Source organism: Sesamum indicum, linkage group LG4 (genome assembly GCF_026168435.1).
Source record: "Sesamum indicum cultivar Baizhima isolate 11 linkage group LG4, ASM2616843v1, whole genome shotgun sequence".
Classification (NCBI taxonomy): Eukaryota; Viridiplantae; Streptophyta; class Magnoliopsida; order Lamiales; family Pedaliaceae; genus Sesamum; species Sesamum indicum.
This window is the reverse complement of record NC_142660.1, coordinates 19,084,862-19,108,289: the sequence shown is the minus strand read 5'-3', so window position 1 is coordinate 19,108,289 and position 23,428 is coordinate 19,084,862. Positions and strand designations below refer to the sequence as shown.

Sequence of the window (23,428 nt, the reverse complement as noted above, 5' to 3'; positions counted from 1 at the left end):
CTTATTTAAATTAAAAGTTATAAACAATTTCCTATCGACTTCTACTATTTATTAGTAAAGTTGTAAATATTACGGAAGTGTTTGTCAAAAACTTATGTTCTTATGAAAGTGTTTAATTTTAGAAAAAGTCGACAGGTGATTAAAATATAAGAGTTGTGACTTGTGAGTATTTGAAAATAATAATTACAAGTAGACAAAATTTGGCATATTACCAACTTATTTGTGAAAATACCTAACTACCCTAATAGGTGACTAGATTTTAGCCGTTACTAAAAAAGGTATTCTAGAAATATGCAAAAAATAGTTAGGGTAAAAAAGTCACAAAAAAAATTAACTATTTAAAAACCCTTAGACTGCAATAAGAACTTTCTCGGCAACTTACTGCTTTTAGCTTATTTTAGAATCAGTATAAGCGAAAGTTGTGCGTCTGAACGCCATCAATCGGCTTAATTTAATCTATAACTTGAAAAGCACTTAATTTTAAGTTTTTACAAATGCTCACAAAGTTGTTTTTCACAATATTCCAACTTAAAATTTTTAATTTCACTTTTCACTTTTGATAAGAGTTATGTGAATCCAACCGCTTTAACTAACAGAATTATTATACTGGTCGTCTTTCTCTCTCTTACTTTTAACTACCAAACTACCACTAACTGCCTTTGGGTTGTGTGGGGTCCACTTGTGATTGAAGTGGGTTTGTCCCCTCTTTGGGTGGCCATCCATTTATGTTTTAATCAACTGAGATATGTTATTTTTATTTATTTAATAAAAACGACAATTACGTCAATATTTTAAAGAAAATGATCAATATATTTTTTTAAGTTTTCATCAAATATAAAAATAAAAAAATAAAATAATAAATTTATATAAAATAAATAAATATGCACAAAATTCGATCAAACTCTAATTCGGGATATAAATTTTTTATTATAAGATTTCAACTTTAACTATCAGATTAAGACCTCATGGGACTGGTCAATGCTAAACGTTATGTCTTGATGTGAATAGTTTTCCTTTATAAATGTACTGTATATACGTAATATTTAATTCAATTAAATTAATCAATGAGACCTAACTCAATTTATAAAATGAGGCCCCATAACCTTAGAAGTTATGGGTTCGAACCGCACGCATTCTATTGCATAGTAGATTTTGTCTTTATAACCCTACTAATGAGTGGGATATTGTTCTACTGCATAGTAGGTGTTGTCTGTCTATTATAATAATAGGTGTTATTTAGATATAATTTATCTGATATTGTCGATCAGGGTATGATTGTTGTAATTGTCTTTGTTAGATATAGATATTGGACATGAATGATTGTAATAATTTATTTCAAATAATAATAGTTTATCGTTTTCACTTCAAAGAAAATCAATCAAATTAGCTTTTTTTTTTTTTTTGTAGATAATTCGTGATTCTCTTTTATATCTTCCATAATTTATTTAAATTACTTGTCTATTGTACAATTAGAAATATAAACTTTATTTAAATTTTTTTTAATAATTTATAATTTTGGGTATTACTACATAATTATCTCTAGATTGCGTCATAATGTTAAGTTAAACTAAGTAGCGTTTTATACAAAATTATGACTATGTTTGGTTTCATTTTTGGATAATTTTCGAGACAAGATAAAACATACCCAATGTTTGCCTCCTTGTTTTCACACATTGATTGTGTGTTTTTTTATTTTTGAACTTTCTGTATATAATATATATATACACACTTATATATATAAATATAATATAAAAGAAACATGATTTGACAATGAACAGTAATTTTTGTTTCCAAAAGATACAATATTAAACATACAATATTTATATACATACATAAAAAAAAATATAAAAGAGACATGATTTGACGATGAACAGTAATTTTTGTCTCTCAAATCCCAACAACACTTATTTTAAAATATTTTAAATTACCTCTAAAAACAAATCCAAACATATACGCTATCTCCAACACACACTTATTTATCTCTATTTCTCTCTCTCTATCTCGAAAACACAAAATAAAACACTCTAAAAATAAAATCAAACATAAAGTATATTTTTAGTCTATTTTCAATGGTAAATACAATTAAAACTATAAAATTTAGTAATCCACTAAAATAATAATTATTAAATAGTTCCCTATCTGCCGTCATCCGTACAAACAATTCGTAATTTAATTACAATTACATACAAAAATATAGAAGATTAGATAATAATTTAAATATTATGACTTATTATATATATTTAGTGATAAAAATATTTATTTTATCACTAAAATGAGTTTTATAAATTCAAGCATTTATAATTATTCCTCAAAATTTATTATTACTAACAAAAACTTGCATATTGTGACAAAAAATATTTTTTATTAAATATACATTTTTAGTGATAATTTTAAAATTATTACTTGATAATTTTATTATTGATATTATATTTTCTTATGGTGTTATCATATATTAAATTTTTTTTCTTGTATTTAAATAATTAGGACTATAAATAAAATAAAAAATTGTTACTTCCATGATTCGGACATAAAGTAGAATGATAATGACCCCTCAACCATTTCAATTTCATTTCATCCTTTACTCTATCATTATTCTTGGAATAATTACACGTAAATTTTATATAGTTTAAAAAATTACATTTAATATCTCTGAGGATTGCTTTCGTCTAACAAATAAGTCTTTTTGTTAGTCAAAATTCACTAAATTTGTTGAAAATTTACAAAAAGACTAAATAAAATTAAAATTTGCCTTCGATCGACTTGTTATTAACTTATTGCAAGTCAACTAAAATATTTTGACTAAACTACCTTTATAATAGTAAATTATACCTCCTTACGTACATTAACGTGTGAAAATATATGAGGATAATTTGGTCATAAGATTTGACCTGTAATGAATTAGTAATAAGTTAATCGAGGGTAAATACAAGTTTTTATTAAATTTTGTTGCTAATATAAGCAAATTCGTTGGTTTCTTACCAACGATGAGACTTATTTATTAGACGGAAGCAAACCTCAGATGTATTAGATATAATTTTTCAAATTACATAATATAATTACACCAAATTTCATAGGACAAAAATATAATTATTATCCTTAGTTCTGTGTTTGGTGGGGCAGACACGTTTTGCACGAACTACTAACCAAAGAAATAAGGAGTGCATATGTTTCAGCACCTTTTGTTTAGGTCCTCCCACCGCCACGCACTACGCGGAATTCACGAGGATTTCAGACAATCAACCTCAAATGACGATATTGCCCCCCGTCTTCTTACACACGCCCGACAAGTCGCCCTCTTTCAATTTTTCCACACTCATACTGGTGTGTGTGTGTGTCAAATTAGAAAATTAAAAATTTAATTATTATTTTTAAAATTATATTTTAATCGTATAAATTCAAATATTTTATAGAGAGATTTACGAAAATTACGAGTTTAAAAAGTTAAAAATACATTAAAGTTGAAAGTTAGATGGTTAAAAAAAATAAAAATTTTAAATATTTGGTGAAGCAATATTAAAAATTTTAAAAAAAAATTGTATTTTAAAAATATCACGGGTTTTCGTATAAAAAAATTATCGCAAAACATCCTAATTCAAAATATATATACACTACAAGAAATTTAACATTTAACGACGACCACGCAATGTGGTTGCGATTTTTACGAGTGTGACTAAAACATTTGTTCTGACTAAAAGTCATGAGAAAAATAATTTTCGTTGCGGATAGTTTAAGTTTTTATTTAATCATCATTAATTATAATTATTTACCATGATTTTAATTTATAACCAATAGTAAAAAAATCTCTATTAGTATAGTTTCATACTGCCGTGTCTTTTTGCATAAAAAAATCCATCGTCAAGAATACAGATCCAAACATTCTCGTTCTGTTACGTCTTTTTATAGAAAATAAATAGCAAAACATACTGATTCAGACATATATTTTTCACGTAAAATTCGATTAAAAAAAAATCACAAACTCGCTCGAAAATACTACGAATATCGATCCTTATTTTATTTCAAAAAATAAAAAATAAAAAGATTTATGGTGCCAACTATACCCTGATTTTAATATAATTAATCAGTTGTATATAAATATGGTAAGTCATAAATCAATAAATCAGCAATATTCTGTATTTCATTTAATATTATGCAACAACAGAAAAAACATTATGGGCAGAAAGCTGTTCAACAATTTAATTCAAACTTTCCAAAAAAATTATTTAATTACTAATTAATTATTGGAAAAGAAATTATAAAAAAAATATATTGGCTTTTCATAATTATTTTCTAGAAAAAAATTAAAAATTAAAATTTAATTGTGTTCAGTACATATACATATGTGTATAAGTATAAAAACATGTATATGTCAACAGCGTATTTTTCTATTTTTTCTTTATAAGAAAATTAATTACGTCATTACATATACGTATAAATACAAGTAGATTTGTATTTTTAATTTTAAATTATGTTGCATCTTCTATTTCATTTAACGTATACGTTCTACGTCTATCAATTTTTTTTTCTCTAAATAAAATAAATAGCGTAATTTTTGCATATATATTAATTGGGATAGAAAATGCAACGAGGCTCGTCAAAGTTAATTATGTCATTACATGTACGTATGTGTATATGTATAAATACAGGTATGTGCCGTAGCTGTATTTTACTATTGTCAGGCGTTTTCTACGTCACATTTACTGACTGAGTTGTTAACAGCAGTGAGGAGACTCACTTACCAAATTTCTAAAGCTTGGAATTAATGCATCCCAAAATTGATTTGGGCAGAACTGAATTTGCTATGTCAGGGCATAAACATAGGAAATGGCAGTAATGCCCTTGGTTAAGGTTAAGTCATTTCCTGAAAGCAAAACTTGAAATAAATAAATAAAATGTTGCTCATAAGAAAATTAGCCATACTAAATAAGATGGAAATCAAGTTGATTTAGGTCAAATTTTCTAGATTTTCTGGTTATTTTTAAAATTATTCCATATTAAAATTTTAAAATCTGCAGTAAAATATGAGTGTTTGTGACAAAGATCTCGTCAACGATGCTGTAGGGGACACATAATTTGTTCTTTCCCTGGTCAACTTTGTACTTATTATTTTTTGGGAAACTAATATTAAAATCCTGTTAACAAAATTAAAAGAAAAAACACGTGTCGTTGTAATTCTAACCGGTACATAATGACATGAAGATCGTTATAATAGAATTACAAGAAATCATGATAATTTTCCTCTAAAACTAATTCGATATACCTGCATTTAAGCATTCGAAATCAAGAATCCGAACGCTTTTCATACTAGGTAAGCTGTTGGTCAGCTCCATATCTCTGTTCAACGCTCGAGTTGTGTAGATAACAAAGAATTCAATGCGGTGCTCTGAATGCGGACGCAATCGATATAAATTCACGTAATAAAAAATAATGTCATGTGTGGATCGCCGTAATCAGGTAATTAGATACGCAATAAAAACGAAAGAGAATGAGGTTTTCTCTTTTGCCATGGAGTAAATCAAGAGGGAGGGATTCAAAGATTTTGTGAGCCATGAATATGGTTAATTGACCATAGTGAGAGTGCCCTTATTACCAAAAAAAAAAAAAAAAAAGAAAAAAAAAATTTCCAACTTGCCTAACCATGCACATTTCTTTTGTGTACATAAAGCCTACCTTTACTGTTCATTTCGTTTATTACTTAGTAACATTACTTCTCTCTCTTCCTCCCTCTCCCTCTCTCTCTCTCTCTCTGTGTCTGTGTCTGTGTCTCTCTCTCTCTAAAACTCCACTGTTGTAACGATGAGGGACTTTGTTCTCCGGCATTGACTCGTCGTTGGAGGTCGTCACTCAGGTTGTATATATAGCTGATATGTATAGAGATCGGCCTGCTGAATTATACCTGATTAAGTTCTTGCTTTTTTTTCTCTCTCTTTGTTTTTCTTTTTGTGTGTGTGAGAAATTCTGGTGCTGAGTTAATTTCTCTTTCTGTCTCTCTATGTCTGTTTTTTTTTTTTTTTTTTTTGGGGGGGGGGGGGGGCGCATGGCTTTGTTCTGGGCGTGAAGAGAGGATATGGGGACATGGAGAGAATCTCCATTCAAGATTTATGGGTTTTTATTTCAACTGAGTTAAATTTGGAATTAAGAATCCTGGAATTTACTTGTGGTGATTCAGGTGCTGCAACTGTTTGTCGTGATTTTTCTGTTTTTGTTTCCAATGTTTCCAATTTGTGCAATATTGGTGTGGGTTTTTGGTAGGTTTGCAATAAGGTACATTTGTTGATAAGTAAAGTTAGGCAGCTGGGTTTGCAAGAAGTTGGGAAATTTGGTAGAGATGTATATGAATTTGTTGAGAAATGTTGCTGCTTTTTGGGATTGAATTTGTGGGCATTAACTGCTGTGGATTTCATCTCTCTGGGAAATGCACTTGTTTTTCCCACATGCTGCAATCTTGATATATATACATATACATATGTGCAGATTTTTAGCAATTTTGTCTTAGTGAAATTTTTTTCCTCCAGTTTCTTTCAGGAAGAACAGATGGTTCGTTCTTGGCTATCTATTGGGTGATTTGATGAATTGGAGTGATGATTTGATTTACGAGTACAGGGAAAAGTTCAGATAAGTGGAAAATTTCTATAGAAATTTTTCATTGTTTTTACATCAAATTGGAGTGATGAATTTGGGGAAGGGATTTTCGGTTCCCTGGGAGAAAGGGATGAAGCAGAATGGGGAGATTTGGATTCCGGCAACGCCAGAGAAGCCGGTTTTGCAGAGAGGAAATAGTGCAGAATCTAAAATGCCAGCGTCTCAGAGAGGGGAAGGGAATTGGCAGGATTTGCTGGGAATTTACACTGGGCTTTTACAGAATGAGGCGGCTAGTGAGCGGCCTCAAAAGTTCAATCCAAATGTCGTTCTAAGTCCTAATGGCAGGGAATGTAGCGTTCAAGGTGTTGCTCCAGGCGAGACGTATAACTGGCTGCAGCAGAATTACAATCCGACTGGGGTCATTCCAGTGAGCACCAGAGTCCAGAGTAGTCGAGATGTTGTTCCTGTTGGGAACTATAACCGGCTGCCTTGGAATTTTAACCCCAGTGACCGTTTAGGTATAAACATCATGGATCGTAACATTCAAGATGTTAGAACATTGCAGAATTCGAGAAGTTTGAACCAAAATGCTGGAGGTGTTGGGTCAAGCGTGCAGAATGTAGGTGAAGCCATCCCTCCTCAGAAAGTTAATTCTTTAGCAGAATTGATGGGCATGAGGAGTGCTACTCGTGCACCGCTACCGAATCTAGCACCAAACGGGAGCACTTACGTCGTGGGCAGACCAACTAGTATTTGTCTACATTCGCAAGGTGAAAGGAACCAGATGGCTTACACATTGGTTGGTGGAAAACACCAGCAAAATCACGTCTTGCATGCAATCGGTGACGGTGATGGTTACAACCTACACGAAATGCCAAATAGTGAGTACATCATATGCAAGACTAAATTTTTTGAAATTGTCCTTATCACTTCATCTTAGGACAACCCCTACATGTATCTGCAAGTGATATATGTTGCTTTAAGTCTCATTGCCACTAATATAAACTGAAACAACAAATGTGCTGTATCATCTCAAAACTTTCAGTAAAAAAGTAATTTGCACATGAAAAATGAAGTGACTTAAGCATATGTACTTACCTCTGTGGGGAAAACTACAATCTCTGAGACTCTGTCCGACATTGGCCTTACACATGCTGAAGAAATAAGATGTCTCATGTTGTTCCTTGACTCATAATGACGTCCATATTAGGTGCTAAATGACCAGCAAATATTTGCATGGCCATATGTATCTGAAAGAACAAACTCATTTTCAAACACTATACTTGATATTTGTTTATTTTCACTTTTGCTTGTTGCTTTATATCCAAGCTGCTAGATAGAGGATGCAGATCTCTTGCACCTCCCTACCCTTATACATCTTATTTTTCATGATTTTCCATGTTCCTCAAGTTTTGCCTATATTATCTGTTTCACATAGCTACCTATATATGGCCCTTTATTATTCTTTACCGGGCAAGTTTAGAACAACTGAGATTGACTTTAATATTTTCTGGAATGTTGCCATCACCTTATAATCATAATGTTGCATTTTCCGTAGGTAGACTTGCAGTCCCTTGCTGGCCCGACTATAACATAAATGTACGTCCAAGATTGGAAGCAGGGGAATCCTCAAGTGCCCCAAGGCCATTCCCATTGGGGCCAGTAACGCCAGATCAGCAAAAGCAGCCAAAGAATTACCACATCATTCAAGTACCAAGTTTGTTGATAGATGAAACCTCAACTCAGGGCAAAGATAAGCAAGAAACTGCTGTCTTGTCTGCACAACCTCAAATTCTCGAGAGCCAATGTAATGAATTCTCACTCAACACTTTGGATAAGCCAACTGGAGCAGTTTTGACGCCACCAAAGGAAAAGAACAATGCTGGTGGTGAAAATGGAGGAATTGATCTCAACGAGACACCACAACAAAAAACACCCAAGAGAAGGAAACATCGGCCAAAGGTAGTGGTTGAAGGTAAACCGAAAAGGACTCCCAAGCCTGCTGCTAAAAAAAGCAGCACTCCTAATGAAAATCCTACTACAAAAAGAAAGTATGAGAGGAGAAATGGCAGTAAAACCTCAACAAGCCCATCGACTGATGCAGTAAATGTGGTTGAAGCATCCAATATGGAACCTGCCAAGAGATCATGCAAAAGGGTGTTAAACTTTGACTTAGATACTGGAGAACAAAAGAAAAGCCAGGGAAGAGAATTTGACTACCAAGCACAGGACAATGAAGGGTGTAAGCTTCCTTTTAATTTGAATTTGGATTCTGATATAGCAGAGAGGTCTAAAGAATTAAGCGAGCCATCGGCATCCACACCAAAGGTACGGCAGCAAAAGATATGTGGAAAAGAGATACAATGGATAGAGACTGCACATGATTTTGTCCCCTCAAATAACATCCCTCCCCTAGAATCCACACCAGTGGCAACTACAGCATCGCCACCACTGACATCTACTCTGAATATCATTGCCAGGAGTTTGAATGTCAGAAATGCTAGTATAAATCAAAGTAGTGGCAGTAATAGGTACAGTCAGGTTCATAATCCCATCAGTGGAGGCCTTGCCCAGCTTGTCATTCAAGCAAATACCATAGCACCAAACTTAGAATGTAGAAGACAACCAGTAACTCAGAGTACACCTCATATTCTGGAGGATTTGGTGAACGTTACTGAGCATAAAGGATCCAAGAGAGAGCACAGCCATCCTGAGCTGAGACAGCCCCATGCTATCACCCTCATGGGTTCTCAATTGTGGTCCCACGGAGTCTCTGCAACAGACAATTGTGACAGAGATAGCAGCAAATTATTGCAGAACAGTTTTGAAACAGGCAAGAAAAAGAAGATTGACGAAAAATTTCATGGAACCTCGTCCAGCATGCCTTCTGGCATTACAGCTGTTGATAATTTCTCAGGACAAATTGAAAGCAGGAGTATGATTTTCCCTGCACAAAACTCCAGAATGCACCAGAACAGTGGGTTAACAGATTCTAATAGTAATGAACTGAGCAACTGCAGACATTCGAATGATAAACTGAACATGGTCACTTGTGATTGGTATACGACCTACCCAGATTTCAGGCATAAGTTTCAGCAGCAACCTGCTTCATCTCAAGTGCATTTATGTGCAGAACAAATGGCACAGAATACATCCAACCTTGCTAAAAAGAAAAGCACTGACTCCCTCACTGCAGTTACTAACTGGAATCTGGAGTCTGCATCACAACAACACCCTAAATCCATTCCACCAAATGAAATTATAAATGCGCCTGATCGTGTTGCAGTCAAGAGACGGACTGCTGGACAGACATCATCCAAAAAATTGCTGATTACAGATAAATGTCTTCAGCAAGAGTCCAAGAACTTGAGAAGTTATGGGCATTCCTCCAAGAAAGTCACAGGTAAACACCTTTAAGTTATCTTGTTAACATAAGCTGGATATGCTCTTTAAAAAATTAAAGCTATTTTTTGTATTTCTGTTCAGGGTCAGATGAAGAAAACAGAACTTTATCATACATTGATGATATTGCCGACCGCATGAAAGATTTGTGCATCAATGATAAAGGCAAGGGAATAGAAAGGAAAGAGCAAACTGCACTTGTTCCATACAGAGGAGATGGTGCCATTGTTCCATTTGAGGAATTTGATCCAGTCAAAAAAAAGAAACCACGGCCTAGAGTGGACCTTGATCCGGAGACAAATAGGCTGTGGAACCTTTTAATGGGTAAGGAAGGAAGTGCAAGTGCAGAAACAATGGAAACTGATAAACAAAAATGGTGGGAAGAAGAAAGAAAAGTCTTCCGGGGTCGAGTCGACTCATTCATCGCACGAATGCATCTAGTTCAAGGTACCTGCTTCCAGAAAATTTATGTCATTAATATTGCACATATATAAATCATCCACCACAAGATGTTTAATGATCCAAAAAGTTATATGATTGTTCCCTATCTCAATTGGTCATAAAAGAATTTGTTTCAAACGATTGAGAAACAAAAGAGAGAAAAACCAGATTTTCATTTAACAAATAACTTACTATTTCAAGTTGGAGATTGGAGCTTGGGTTGGTCCATCTTCATTCCTACAGCATTTAGGACACCCATTCAGAGGAAAGATGACAACTATGTCTTAGACATCGAAAGCAAGAAATACGGTACAACTTGGAAACAATGCCATACCTTAAATGTCCTGATGTACTAGTGATGAAAAAGATATTGAGAATGAGGCCAAACTTTTGAATCTGCCCAGAGGGCTGAAAGTCATCTAGCTCAAATTAAATGTTAGTTATAAAAATGGTGGGCAAGCTCATGGCCCATCCTCATAAGGAGATCCAAACTAAACACGAAATTCCAAACATACGTGTATTGAACCCACCTTCTTTTGGGTAAGTTCCCAACTTAAGTATATTTTATCTGGCATTTCAATTTGCACTCTAGAAATAAGCAAGTCTGGACTCAAAATGGGGGCTTAAGGCGTATTGTCTTCTCGCACTCCTTTATTTGGTTTTCTTGCAGAAAGCTCAGCAAATCTGCAATGAGTTCTACTATACTGAGTTTCATCATGCAGATTTACATTGGATTTGTTGTAGCTATCCTCGATGACACTTTCTAGCACTTTGAGTGGCTCTGTTGGTGTTTGTTCATCAACTATGGGGAGAAATTTCCCATACAAAGCTCTTAACATCTCAACTGATGAACTTGAGTTGCTCGTCTCATGGCGCTCTTTAATTAGGAACTTTTGACCATTTTTTGAACCACAATAATCCTATTTTGTCGAGTTCTAGGAATGCTCACTACAAATTAGTTAGTCGCATACTAATTTTGTAGTATTATTATTCCATAAAACAGACTTAATCAGATACTGTCTTCAAAAAATGATCAAGTTCGACCAAAGAGTCAACCTAGAACAAAAAACAATAACAAACTAATAATCTTGGATTTACCTCATCAAGTTAACTGAATTCTAGACCGTAAACCTAAAACAAAATTGCATCTTCACAGGGGACAGGCGATTCTCCAAGTGGAAAGGATCAGTTGTTGACTCAGTGATAGGAGTATTTCTCACACAAAATGTTTCAGATCATCTTTCAAGGTACAGTTGAGTTCTCCGTGGCCGCAGAGTAAGACCATATAATGTAAAGGATGCTAATCCAACTTTTATAACTTTCCTCCTTGCTTGCAGCTCTGCTTTTATGTCTCTTGCAGCCAAGTTCCCTCTCAAATCAAAAACTGTGAGACAACCATGCTGTGAAAATGGGGAAAGTCCATCAGTTGAATGCCATGAGGTTCGCATAACATATCCAGATGGAACAACTTATGATCACAGAATTTTAAGACAACCATCATACAACCAAAGCTCAGTGACATCCACTGAATCATCTGAATACAGGGGAGAAAATGTCATGACAGAAAAAAGAACCTCCATAATAAGCGACCATACTAGGAGAACAGAGGAAGAGATTATTTCATCACAAAGTTCTTCAGAGTCTTTTATTTTTCAAGCATCTGAAGATATCAGATCAAGCTCAGGATCAAACTCAGAGGCAGAAGATGGGTGGAATTTCAGCAAAAACCTTGGTTATCTAAGTGTTTCTGAACACACTGACAGAATTGCTGCATTGCAGCAATCTCAGTTTCAGTTCATGGGAAGTTTATTCCCAGATAAGAGGCCTTTGATTGGTCATCAGCAATTAGAAAATCCAGTATACAGGCAAAATCCAGGACCAGCCAACAGCAGCAATGGACATTCTTATCCATCCATTTCCAAAGTCCCTCATCATCAGAGCTCAGTACCCTCATCCTCCACTAATTCCTGGCTGAGCCTGGAAAAATGGGAAGCAGATGTTCTTGCATTCTCGGGAAAGGAAAGCATATCTTCTTTGGTTTCAACAGACTTTGATATTAGCAATAGAGTAGGTGTGGAATGCAGAAACAACAACATAGGACAGAGCCCAAATATTACTTTTACAGCCATACAAGATGGAAGAGCAAAACTTCAGCCATCAGCAATGAATCATGCAATTCCAAACAAAAACCTTGAACTGCAAACTGATTTTATAGATGTGTCTCAGAATGGAAATGGCCAACATTCCATCAATCATAAGCAAGGAAAACAAGAGGACTTTCACAAGGATAGTGTGTTTCGGATGGACCCCACAGGACCTGGTGAAGCATCTACACAACCAAGTGGTAATGTACTGAACTACTTCCCCGTTATTGCATCTATTGGACGATACTTTGATGTTCAAGTTAATTTAATTGCAGATACCTGGAAACACGATGACAGAAGACTTGAACCAACTGAAGTGGGACAAGTGGATTCTTCCGGCGGACCATCCGTTAAGGTCAGCCCCACAACCCCAAATGCAAGAAAGAGAAAGGCTGAGAAGGAGAAGGCAGAACCATTTAATTGGGATACCTTGAGAAAGCAGGTGCAACCGAAAGCTGGAACAATTGGAAGAAGCAGGGAGGCAATGGACTCCCTAGATTATGAAGCATTACGAAATGCTGATGTCCGTGAGATCTCTGATACAATCAAAGAGAGGGGAATGAATAATATGCTAGCAGAGCGAATGAAAGTACGTAAAATGATTATATTTGATGACTCTTTAAATTACTCACTACTTCAAAAACACCTAGAAAACAAGGAATGTCCATTTTTGCAGGATTTCCTCAATCGTATAGTTCAAGATCATGAAAGAATTGATCTAGAATGGTTGAGAGATGTCCCACCGGACAAATCCAAGTAAGTCTCTTCATTAAAGTTCCATGCATCCATATGCTAATAGCATATAGCGGTAGGCATCTCCATATATTCCGCCCAGTGTCTGCTAACATCTAAAAGGGAACTCTTTGCTTGCTTAACAAAATTTCTTGCAGGGATTATCTATTGAGCATACGAGGGCTAGGGCTAAAGAGCGTGGAGTGTGTACGCCTTTTAACTCTTCATCATCTTGCTTTCCCGGTAAGGTCATCTGCCTGTAAAGATCAATTTGTACCCAACAAGACATTTAATTCTTGCCTGACTAATCCACTTATTAGGTTGACACAAATGTTGGGCGCATTGCTGTTCGACTTGGATGGGTTCCTCTACAACCCCTCCCTGAGTCACTCCAGCTGCATCTCCTTGAACTGTAAGTACATGTTAAGCATCAACAAAGAGAGCTTGTGAACTGTCTGTTACTTAATTGTTTCCTTGCAGTTATCCAGTGCTGGAATCAATCCAGAAATATCTTTGGCCCAGGCTCTGCAAGCTGGATCAGGAAACATTGTAAATTTTTCTTAATTGCAATCATCTATCTCAATTACAAGAACTCTACACCTAGCTTTGGAAATCCCAAATGTCGACTAATTAATATATTCTGACACTACAGGTATGAGCTACACTACCAAATGATTACTTTCGGAAAGGTAAGCTTTTTGCCTTCCATATTTCTTCACTGCCTCACTAGTAACCAATATGTACACTAACCACATGCAAACACTAGTAGTCATTATGTACACTCGCCATATGGAAACAGTATCTCAAAGCATGGGTTTCCATATATTGGCTACAGGTTTTCTGCACAAAGAGAGAGCCAAACTGCAATGCATGTCCAATGAGAGGAGAATGCCGACATTTTGCAAGTGCTTTTGCAAGGTTACTTATGTTGTCTTTCTAAATGATATTATCTCTCTATAAATGGCAAGAAAAGCTAGCCAGTGAAAGACTTACATACATTGAAAGATATCAAACAGTCATGATCCAACATATGCATTTGGTGCAGTGCAAGACTTGCTCTTCCAGGGCCAGAAGGGAGACAAATGACCAGTTCAGCTTCCCAATATAGTGCAAGGAAAAGCTCTGAAGTAGTAATAAAGCCTATCGCACTACCTGCGTCCGAGGATAACATAGAGAGGGGAACGGGGTTGACAAGAAATTCTGAACCACTCATTGAGGAACCAACAACCCCAGAGCCACCCACAGAAGTGTCAGAAAAAGACATGGAGGATGCATTCTATGAGGATCCAGATGAAATTCCTGTCATAAAGCTCAATGTAGAAGAATTCACAACAAACTTGCAGAGCTTTATGCAAGAGCAGATGGAAGTGGGAGAAGGTGATATGTCAAAAGCCCTAGTTGCTTTGAGTCCAGAACTTGCTTCTATACCAATGCCCAAACTAAAGCACGTCAGTCGACTGCGGACAGAGCATCAAGTGTGAGTTAAATGTTTCGAACTAAAATATCGAACCTATTAACTATACAGCACAATGTAGGTAGAAACTATCAGCAACTAATGGCTTACACTTGGTGCAGGTACGAACTCCCAGACTCACATCCGCTACTGAAAGGGGTTAGTTATTTCTCAGCTCTAGTCGTAGCTACTATAATTCTACTTATATGCAACTTGTTTCACTGATGTAAAAGTTAAAATGTCTAGATGGACAGACGAGAACCCGACGATCCAAGTCCGTACCTTCTGGCTATATGGACTCCAGGTAAGTTATATAATCTAAAATCCGTTGACACAGTCCAAGAATGCCCACAGAAGGCACTTGTTTCGAGAATGGTAGCCTAATGCTAAAAGTATTTACTAATTTCTAAGCCTCACCAAAGAAACATAACAACAACCCCTTCCCCCTCACCCACTAATACACCTGCATGAAATAAATAAATCCAGAAGAAAACAAGAGCATAGGGTCATCCTGAAGGTCTGCTGTACTTCAATTATCTTGATGAAACGGACTGTTAATACAGTCTGCTGATTGTACCCACATTGACGTCATCTTAACCAGGTGAGACAGCAGATTCAGTCCAACCTCCAGAAATTAAATGCAGCTTTCAGGAAGGAGGCGGCCTGTGCAACAAGAAAACATGCTTTTCATGCAATAGCACAAGAGAAGCACAGGCTCAAACAGTCAGAGGCACAATTCTGGTGAGAACAAAATGCGATATAATTATCAGCAAAGTTATGACAATTAAGGAACCCTTTTCTTTTCGTCTTTGTTTTGTTGCCGTGCTGAAAAGCCCATCTTGTTGTAGATACCTTGCAGAACAGCAATGAGAGGCAGTTTTCCTCTTAATGGCACATATTTCCAGGTCAATGAGGTATTAAATTCCTATTTTCAGGAGCTTGTGTATATAGCACTAGCAAAGGGTGATTTCTGCAACACGAAATCATATTGGAAAAGAAACATTCCCCATTTGATAACTTGTATAAGAATAGGTTTCCTTACTCAATGAATAGTTACATGCTTTCAGTGGAGGAAATAGAAATGCAATCCATTATTACTCTTATGCAGGTATTTGCGGATCACGAATCCAGTTTGAACCCTATCGATGTGCCGAGAAGTTTGATATGGAACCTGCCAAGAAGAACTGTATTTTTTGGCACTTCTGTCTCAACAATTTTCAAAGGTAAAAAAAGAATCATTACTTTATAGCTGAGGTATAAAAAGAAAAAGCCACTGAAATTCTCTCTGCTCACCAGGCATGTCAACTGAAGATATCCAGTACTGCTTCTGGAAAGGTATCAAACGGGCTTTCTTTCAGTATTGTCCCTCTTGTACATTGATGATTATTGAGCCGTAATTTTCACACTGGTGTAATTTCAAAAATGCACCACAGGGTTCGTATGTGTCAGAGGATTTGACCAGAAAACTCGAGCACCGCGACCTCTAAAGGCCAGGTTGCATTTACCTGCAAGTAAGATGGCAAAGCAAAACGAGTAAAGATGAAGTAATGCTACTGGTAAGGTTGCTAATTCAAATAGCAACCAGCATCTCCAGGAAGAAAAGAAGATGCAGAAGTAGGATAACTGTAGACAGCTAACAATTTTTTTAGATCCATTTGTTCCTCCTCTTCCCATGAGTTGCAGGTAACCTGTTCTTTGAGCAGCTTTATGTACATTTTTTTATATCAAATAAGTTTTCTACTGCTCAAAGTACGGGTTGTTCATAGAAAGGAGTTGCATGTACATCGTACATTCCCAATTTTTCATATTTCTTTTTTTTTTTTTTTCCCTCCAATTTATGCTCACAAAGTGAGCCATTTTTCAATGATACCAATGTTAAAGGGGAAGGGGAATAAAAGAATGTAATCTACAGTTATATTACATTTATTCATTTGTCACAGAATTCTCTCCATGCAAAGAAGCTGCAATTTCCTCCCAGACATAAATTTTAATTGCAATCATCAATATCAAAACCTATTATGCAGACAAGATCTACCATATTATACACCAACTTCATCCTTTCACCAACTGAGTCACATGCTTTCCACTATTAGTACAAATAGCAAGCAAGAAAATTTTGGTCATATAACAATACTATATTTTAATATCCTAATAAAGATACCATCTACCACATTCATGAACTTGAAACAAATACCAAATTTGTTGGCAAAATAATAAACATGGATTTCATTTTTTAAGAATCCTGTGTTCCCCAAACATGGGAATATAGATCCAATGGAGTTAAATACAAAAAACTGATAAATAACAAACTTAGATTTCAAAACCTGAAGGTAACTTTGAATGGCAAAATATTACTTGAGGCAAAAGACTGAAACAGAGAAATCCAAAAAAATGTAGTATTACTCATACTTAAAAACCTATCTTCTGAAACTGCATAAGCCACCCTCTTATAACAGTTTCAATCTGGCATGAACATTAACCATGGCATAATTGCAACTAGCACATAATCTTGCCTCTTATTCTGTATTTAAAATGAGAAATCTTCAGGTGAGATTTACAAGTATCACAAAATCTTGCCTCTGATTCAGTATTCAAACTGAAAACTCGTCTGATTGCATAATAGTGGGAAAAATTCTAAAAAAGTTATGGACTCAAAAATGCTAATGATTTCCTTAATAATAATCCATGTATTGGATTACGTCAATCTCCAGATCCTATGCATTGATGACAAAATAAGTAAAGCAGATACCAAACCACTGTCCGAAATCTGATTATATTTATTTGGCAACAGAAAAAGCATATTGCCAAATAATTCATATTCTAGAGCACAATTTTCAAACATCAACTGAGAATAATAGTGCATTATGTATTCCCGTCACATATCTATGCGAGAGAGATATGAGTGCAACCAATGCACCCAGCGTTCACTAGAATTACCAACCTAATGAAAAGCTTGCTACACATTCATGTATGTGAGGAAATTTTATGGTTCATTTCCTGTGCATTGAAAACAATGCGAGAGAGATATGAGTGCAACCAATGCACCCAGCGTTCACTAGAATTACCAACCTAATGAAAAGCTTGCTACACATTCATGTATGTGAGGAAATTTTATGGTTCATTTCCTGTGCATTGAAAACAAAAATCATATCCATGCAATAAAAGAGAATCTGATACACTCATACACCAAACCTTAGATTTCATGACTCCACTACTAAGTCTACTATAACACAAAAGGTAACCTTTATTTAATTATTGTAAATCTTCCAATCACAATATCGAAAAAGGAGAAATTTTAGCATATGGTAGTCCCTAACCCACTCCCCCCCCCCCCACACAAAAAAAAAAAAAAGAAAAGATAAAATGGCTAAAGCTATTTAAGAAGCTCAAAATAAATATCTAGAGAATTGTTTAGTTTGATCTCTACTAAATTGGAATGCGAAGTGTTTTGTTTCACTTCTAAGGCTTCATTAGCCAACTTGAACTGCAGAGAAAAGTTTGGAAGAAACTATTGAATACTCAAGTATCAGTTTACTTGATTATGGTACAAGCATTCCTCTTATCAATATATGAAATGAAAATGTTTGGTTATCATAGCTTAAACTTTAGTAAATTAAAAGCCAACCAAGAGAACATTTACAGACTCTCCTTACCATCATATACAAACAGCATCCAGTCACTGTAAAGTACGGGGTGCTCAAAACTAAAAATTCCTCAGTTGAATTCCTACTTGCCAAAAGGACCAAACAGATTACTGGAGACAAGCAAAGGAAGATCGCAAAGCATATCTTGTGAAGTGTGATATACTTAATTTGAGCACATTGTTATCACTCTTAATTTCAGGATTCATCTGAATGGTAACATTTTGAATTCCTAAAGTGATATTGGATTTGTTATAGAAATTAGGCAGACAGCATAGGAGACAATGGATACTAATGCAGAGCGTGTTACTTTTAATGAGAATAAGCTAATATCCTAGTAGCTGATTTCTCATATCACTGGACCAAATCATAGCCTTTGGTTAATCATGTTTCCCCGAGAAAAATGTAGTCGTGGCAAAGTGATAGGAAGAAAGCCAGAGGATGTGGGGTATCCTAATAGTAGGTACTATCACTCTCCCAATTGAGGTGTTAGATATCAAATGTCAAAAAGAAAACCAACCATGAAGAATTCCTCCAGTAATGCCTTCTATAATAGATAATAAGTTTACATAAAGAAGTCATCAACTCAATACTTCAGTATGACATAAACTCCTTATCAAGGATAGGGGCAAACTGCTATGGCTACAACAAAAGAGTGCCAATATGCTGTATGATGTCTACCAAGTTGAGAACCACATGTCCTTAACTGTAAAGCAGTGCCAAGAAATGTACTACTTTAGTAGTTATTAATTATTCACAAGGGTCTCTAGTTTCTCATGCCTGAGTTCTATAAAGTTATGAAAATAACTGCCAATTTGCAGAACTCTATGGGCTTGATAATTGCACCAACTCCTTAAACAATCGTATATTGGACATCTTAAATGAGATCTAAATTGCTAGTTGGAATCCACAATCCGGGACTTTTAGGTTCTTATCTATAAGTCTATAAAGAGTGCCGATTGAAGTCTGCAGACTTGCAAATTAGACCATATTGTTCAATGAATACAATGTCATATATATGATATTCTACAGGAAACAAATACTTTAAAGGTTCTCAAAATTCCCTTTTGTCGGGAATTTCTCTATTAGGAAAGATCAGGTGATTAATGTCTACAAACCAGCAGATGCAGAACTCATTTCAATCTTCTAGTGCCAAGTGAAGTGACAATTCAAACAGATACATCGAATCACCCAATTGAATGGTAAAGGAAGAGAATTGTAATCCTATAAAGTCTAAACAAGAGTACCCTCCCCACAGCATCCATGCACAACAGTTGTCATTTCTTCAGGCCTATATTTGAATCTCCAGAGTATGGGTTTAGGTATTCCGGTAGAAGGATAATAGTCTATCTTTCATATATTACATAGAATTATGGAAAATTTGCCTCATTTATGGTTTAAAGCAATCTTACACTTTCAAAATATGAATCGAGTGCTTAACATGCCAAATTAGTAATCTATTCAGTAAGTTAAACATAGTTCCTACACAGACTGAAGGACAGATACAAGTTGATCCTTCAAGGCAGTTCTGTCTTACTGACAACAACATTCTATGATTCCTTCATTAAACCTATGTAACCGATCAAAAATACTTTCAAGGCCTTAGACTTGGTTATCTGCCACCTTTTGTCCCCAAATTTCCATTAGCAGTGTTCTTCATTTATCATAATCACCAGTAAGGGGAAAAATAAGTTGCTATCTTAGAGAAGCTAACAAGGGATATCAACCGAAAAAGAGAAACAAAAAGAAAAAATAATATTAACAATGACCAGCGATATTCAACGGACCTTAACCATAACACCTCATTGCAAGGATATATATTCTTACCTGGGAAACCTTCACAGACACCCTCAATTTTACTATTAATTTAACTATAAAACTAAATGGATGAAAAGGATACAGTTATAGATCTGATAAAATTCCAGGAGAAATTTAGTTAAAGGGACAGCTAAAGTTAGAAGTGGAACACATGGCAAGATAATTATATGAAATCTATTTGGATGGAAGGAATTATATAAAGCTTGGAGCAATTAAGAGGATAATAGTGTACGACAAGAATGGGTGATGCATTAGATGTTACCATACTTTCCCAGTATAGTAAAGAGTTTGATCTTGGACATTTCTCCTTCAGTTACCCTTTTCCACCACTACGTCAAATGTCTTCATCCTGCAACCATATAAAAAAAATAGGCTTAAACACAGAATGAAACTGTGCTAAAAACATACATATTACATACCAAAAATAACTATGAAGCTTGGATATGTATGAGGCATTCCTGGGGTTATTCCCAGATAGATGTATTCGTGATTAGAGTTATGAGATGTGAAGCAACTGGCTCTGGAGACCAATGCCTCAGAAGCTGTAGCATTCCCTAAAATGTGACTAGGTGTTCTGTAGAGATATAGAATGATTAAATCAAACAAAATAAACTAAACCAAGAAACTGTGTAACCATTCTTACTTTCTCTTGACATCCAGGAAATCCCCATCTTCTATCAATTGATATTACTAAGATCCTGCACTTGTATTTCAGATAAATTTCTTAGTTATTATGGCATGTCCGCCGCGATCAAACAATATCCAATTTCTTTCACCTTAGCTTCTCAATCAGGTAATAAGTGAAACATAAAAATTCTAAATTCTTAAAAATATTTCTGAATCTCTAGCAATCAGACATGGTTACATTTTTTGAAACCATAAAAGAACTCCAACACAAAATAATTACTCCCTATGCTGTTGCTACACCTTGTGAAAAGTGAATAAACTCTGTTGCTCTCATCACAAACAAAACCATTGATGATAAAGAAGATTTGACAGTTCAAAGTAGCTATACATTTTTATTATCCTCCATAGAATCTATGTTCCCCAACACAACATTTAATGAATAAAACATGTGGAGAAAACATAGCCAACCAACTATAGGCCAAATGCCATCCAAATCAGAAAAAGAAAACCATCTCTGAGAAGAATCGATGATAGATCCAGTCCATAGATAAAACATTAACAAATCACATAAGAAATTAGTGGCTTTGCATGAAAACATTCAATGTTCCTGTTAATAACAAATGTATGCAGGTACCAAAATAGGTCAATAAGCTCTTGGACACATACATATGAATATATATATATATATATATATATAAATATGCATGTCAAGAAAGATTGCTTAAAATCAGTATTTCTTCATAATCTGCCAATTGCATTGCACTGACCGTTAAAGAAACTTAATGCATGTATGAGAAACTAACGACGGATCGCCCTTCCAACAATTGTTCCCCAGGTGGTGGATGTTTCACTGCTAAAACCATGCTCTGTATTTGCTTATTCATACTTCAGTCATACACCAAACTTGCTAAAATGTATTCGAATTAAAATATTGATATATACATACGACGAAAAAAGTAGATAATTTGTATATATTTTCAAGATCTTATCTTCAAGTTAACATATTATAACAGATATGTATGCAGTCAGTTACTAGAAAAATGGCCATTTCAACTTTCTGTTATCACAGAAATTTTGATGCACAATATCCTCAGCTAAGCATAAAGCTAACCCCTAGAGAAAGCCATTCCAGAACATTTAACATGCTCACAGTCATAACTGAATTTATAAGGACTACTCTATGTACCTTACAGCTTGCCATAAAATCATTTCCAAAAATGTCCATTTTCTCAATGCCACATTTCTCAGCATTTGCACGAGCAGCAAGAATAACTTTCTTGTTAACGGCGGTCATTATCTGATCAACCAAAGACTTGTGACCAATTGCTGCCTCTTGATAGCTCATCCAGTACTCCCATAACTAGTGCAAGTCATTAGACATGAGACAGGCCCTACTCACCTTCATTGCCACTCGCGTAAACTAACTTCAAGTAATTGGGTCCAGCAGTAGGATAAGCAATGGAAGCTTTGAGAAAAATCAAATCTAGTTAGAATTTTTTTATTCATTTTATGATGTACACAACTAGTAATCTAATGCAATATTTCTACATTAACAAGCTTTTTCAATAGGTTAGATAGAAAAACTCCCAAAGGAATGAAAACAAAATAGGTGATAAGGAGTACCACTTGATTCGCAGAATCTTAGTCAATCAATAAGGAAACATGGGAAAGTGACAAAAGTTTCCATATTCAACACATAGATAATTTAACCAATAATCAGAAATTCAGTGAAAATAAACCAACTTATTTGAAGTGGAACATTCACACTCTGCAATGAACCCCTTCCCCTGTCTAAATCATTTTCTGTCTTCCTACAGAAACATTTTCATTGTTTCTTTAAGCACAACGATCCTAAATAAAATGTAGAAAAATATAACAAAATATTCCTTCATCAAAGGATAACCACAAGTATATTCTTATTAGAAGATATTTCGTCAACACATCATATTTTACTCAAATCCTATTACATTAACAAAATAAATGCAGTTCAAATAGAACTCAACAGGCCCTAGTCATATTCTCGAAGATTGAAAAGTAAAATATGCAATGACCTTGGTCTAGAAAAATCACAATAAAAAGCAAATATTACACTATGCCCAAATACGACTTAAAATTTTTAAAAATAGACCAAACCCACTAATTCTTACAGCACCCGTGCAAAAGATAAACAATCATAAACTTTTTCTACAGCAAAAACATTGATGGGCTTGAGATTGATGCCTAATACTACATACAGATATACAGAAATAATCAATTAGTAGGGCATTCAAACAATAGAAATTCACAACGAGCAAAAATGGCAATCAAGCATAGGTTAATACTATACTTATACCTGGGTAGTATTAGATGAGAAATTCTCGGAGGCTCCAGAAAGAAAGAGAGAGAGAGAGAGAGAGAGAGGGTGGCGGGGAGGGGGAGAGAAACGTGGTGGAAGTTTTGCCGCCCTTTATTTGAGTTTGCCGCGTGGTTGCCAGAATCTTTATGCTTTACAAGAAGGTTTTTGGGCTTTAAATTTTGTGTTTTTTTTCCTTTTATTTGTTTATATACATATATCTTTTACATAATAAAATAGTATAGATATATCTATACCT

At 35.0% G+C, this 23,428-nt stretch overlaps 1 protein-coding gene and 1 long non-coding RNA gene across 7 annotated transcripts; one reads left to right on the top strand and one right to left on the bottom strand.

Moving 5' to 3' along the window:
* Positions 1-6,607: 6,607 nt before the first annotated feature.
* Positions 6,608-23,334, bottom strand: LOC105161295 (uncharacterized). 6 transcript variants are annotated; one of them, XR_016065337.1, is made up of 13 exons: positions 23,170-23,334; positions 22,024-22,302; positions 20,854-20,908; positions 20,630-20,784; positions 20,478-20,559; positions 16,045-16,256; positions 10,757-15,922; positions 10,615-10,659; positions 9,450-10,432; positions 8,800-9,352; positions 8,108-8,713; positions 7,678-7,829; positions 6,608-7,441 (listed from the first exon to the last, which is right to left on the bottom strand). It is a non-coding gene; the product is annotated as an uncharacterized LOC105161295 (long non-coding RNA). The 6 variants fall into 6 exon arrangements; XR_016065335.1 differs by lacking the exon at positions 20,630-20,784 and having other exon boundaries at positions 9,450-9,526; positions 9,652-10,432; XR_016065338.1 differs by lacking the exon at positions 20,630-20,784 and having other exon boundaries at positions 22,024-22,134; positions 22,237-22,302.
* On the top strand, positions 6,668-16,702 carry LOC105161294 (transcriptional activator DEMETER). Its single transcript, XM_011078935.3, has 20 exons — positions 6,668-7,460; positions 8,138-9,982; positions 10,066-10,428; positions 11,579-11,669; positions 11,760-12,766; positions 12,842-13,155; positions 13,243-13,322; positions 13,457-13,541; positions 13,619-13,710; positions 13,779-13,847; positions 13,951-13,987; positions 14,134-14,216; positions 14,344-14,775; positions 14,874-14,910; positions 14,998-15,055; positions 15,353-15,492; positions 15,600-15,665; positions 15,860-15,974; positions 16,048-16,086; positions 16,185-16,702. Exons 1-20 carry the CDS (start codon positions 6,668-6,670, stop codon positions 16,286-16,288), a joined length of 5,850 nt encoding a protein of 1,949 aa, XP_011077237.1. The 3' UTR covers positions 16,289-16,702.
* Positions 23,335-23,428: the final 94 nt, after the last annotated feature.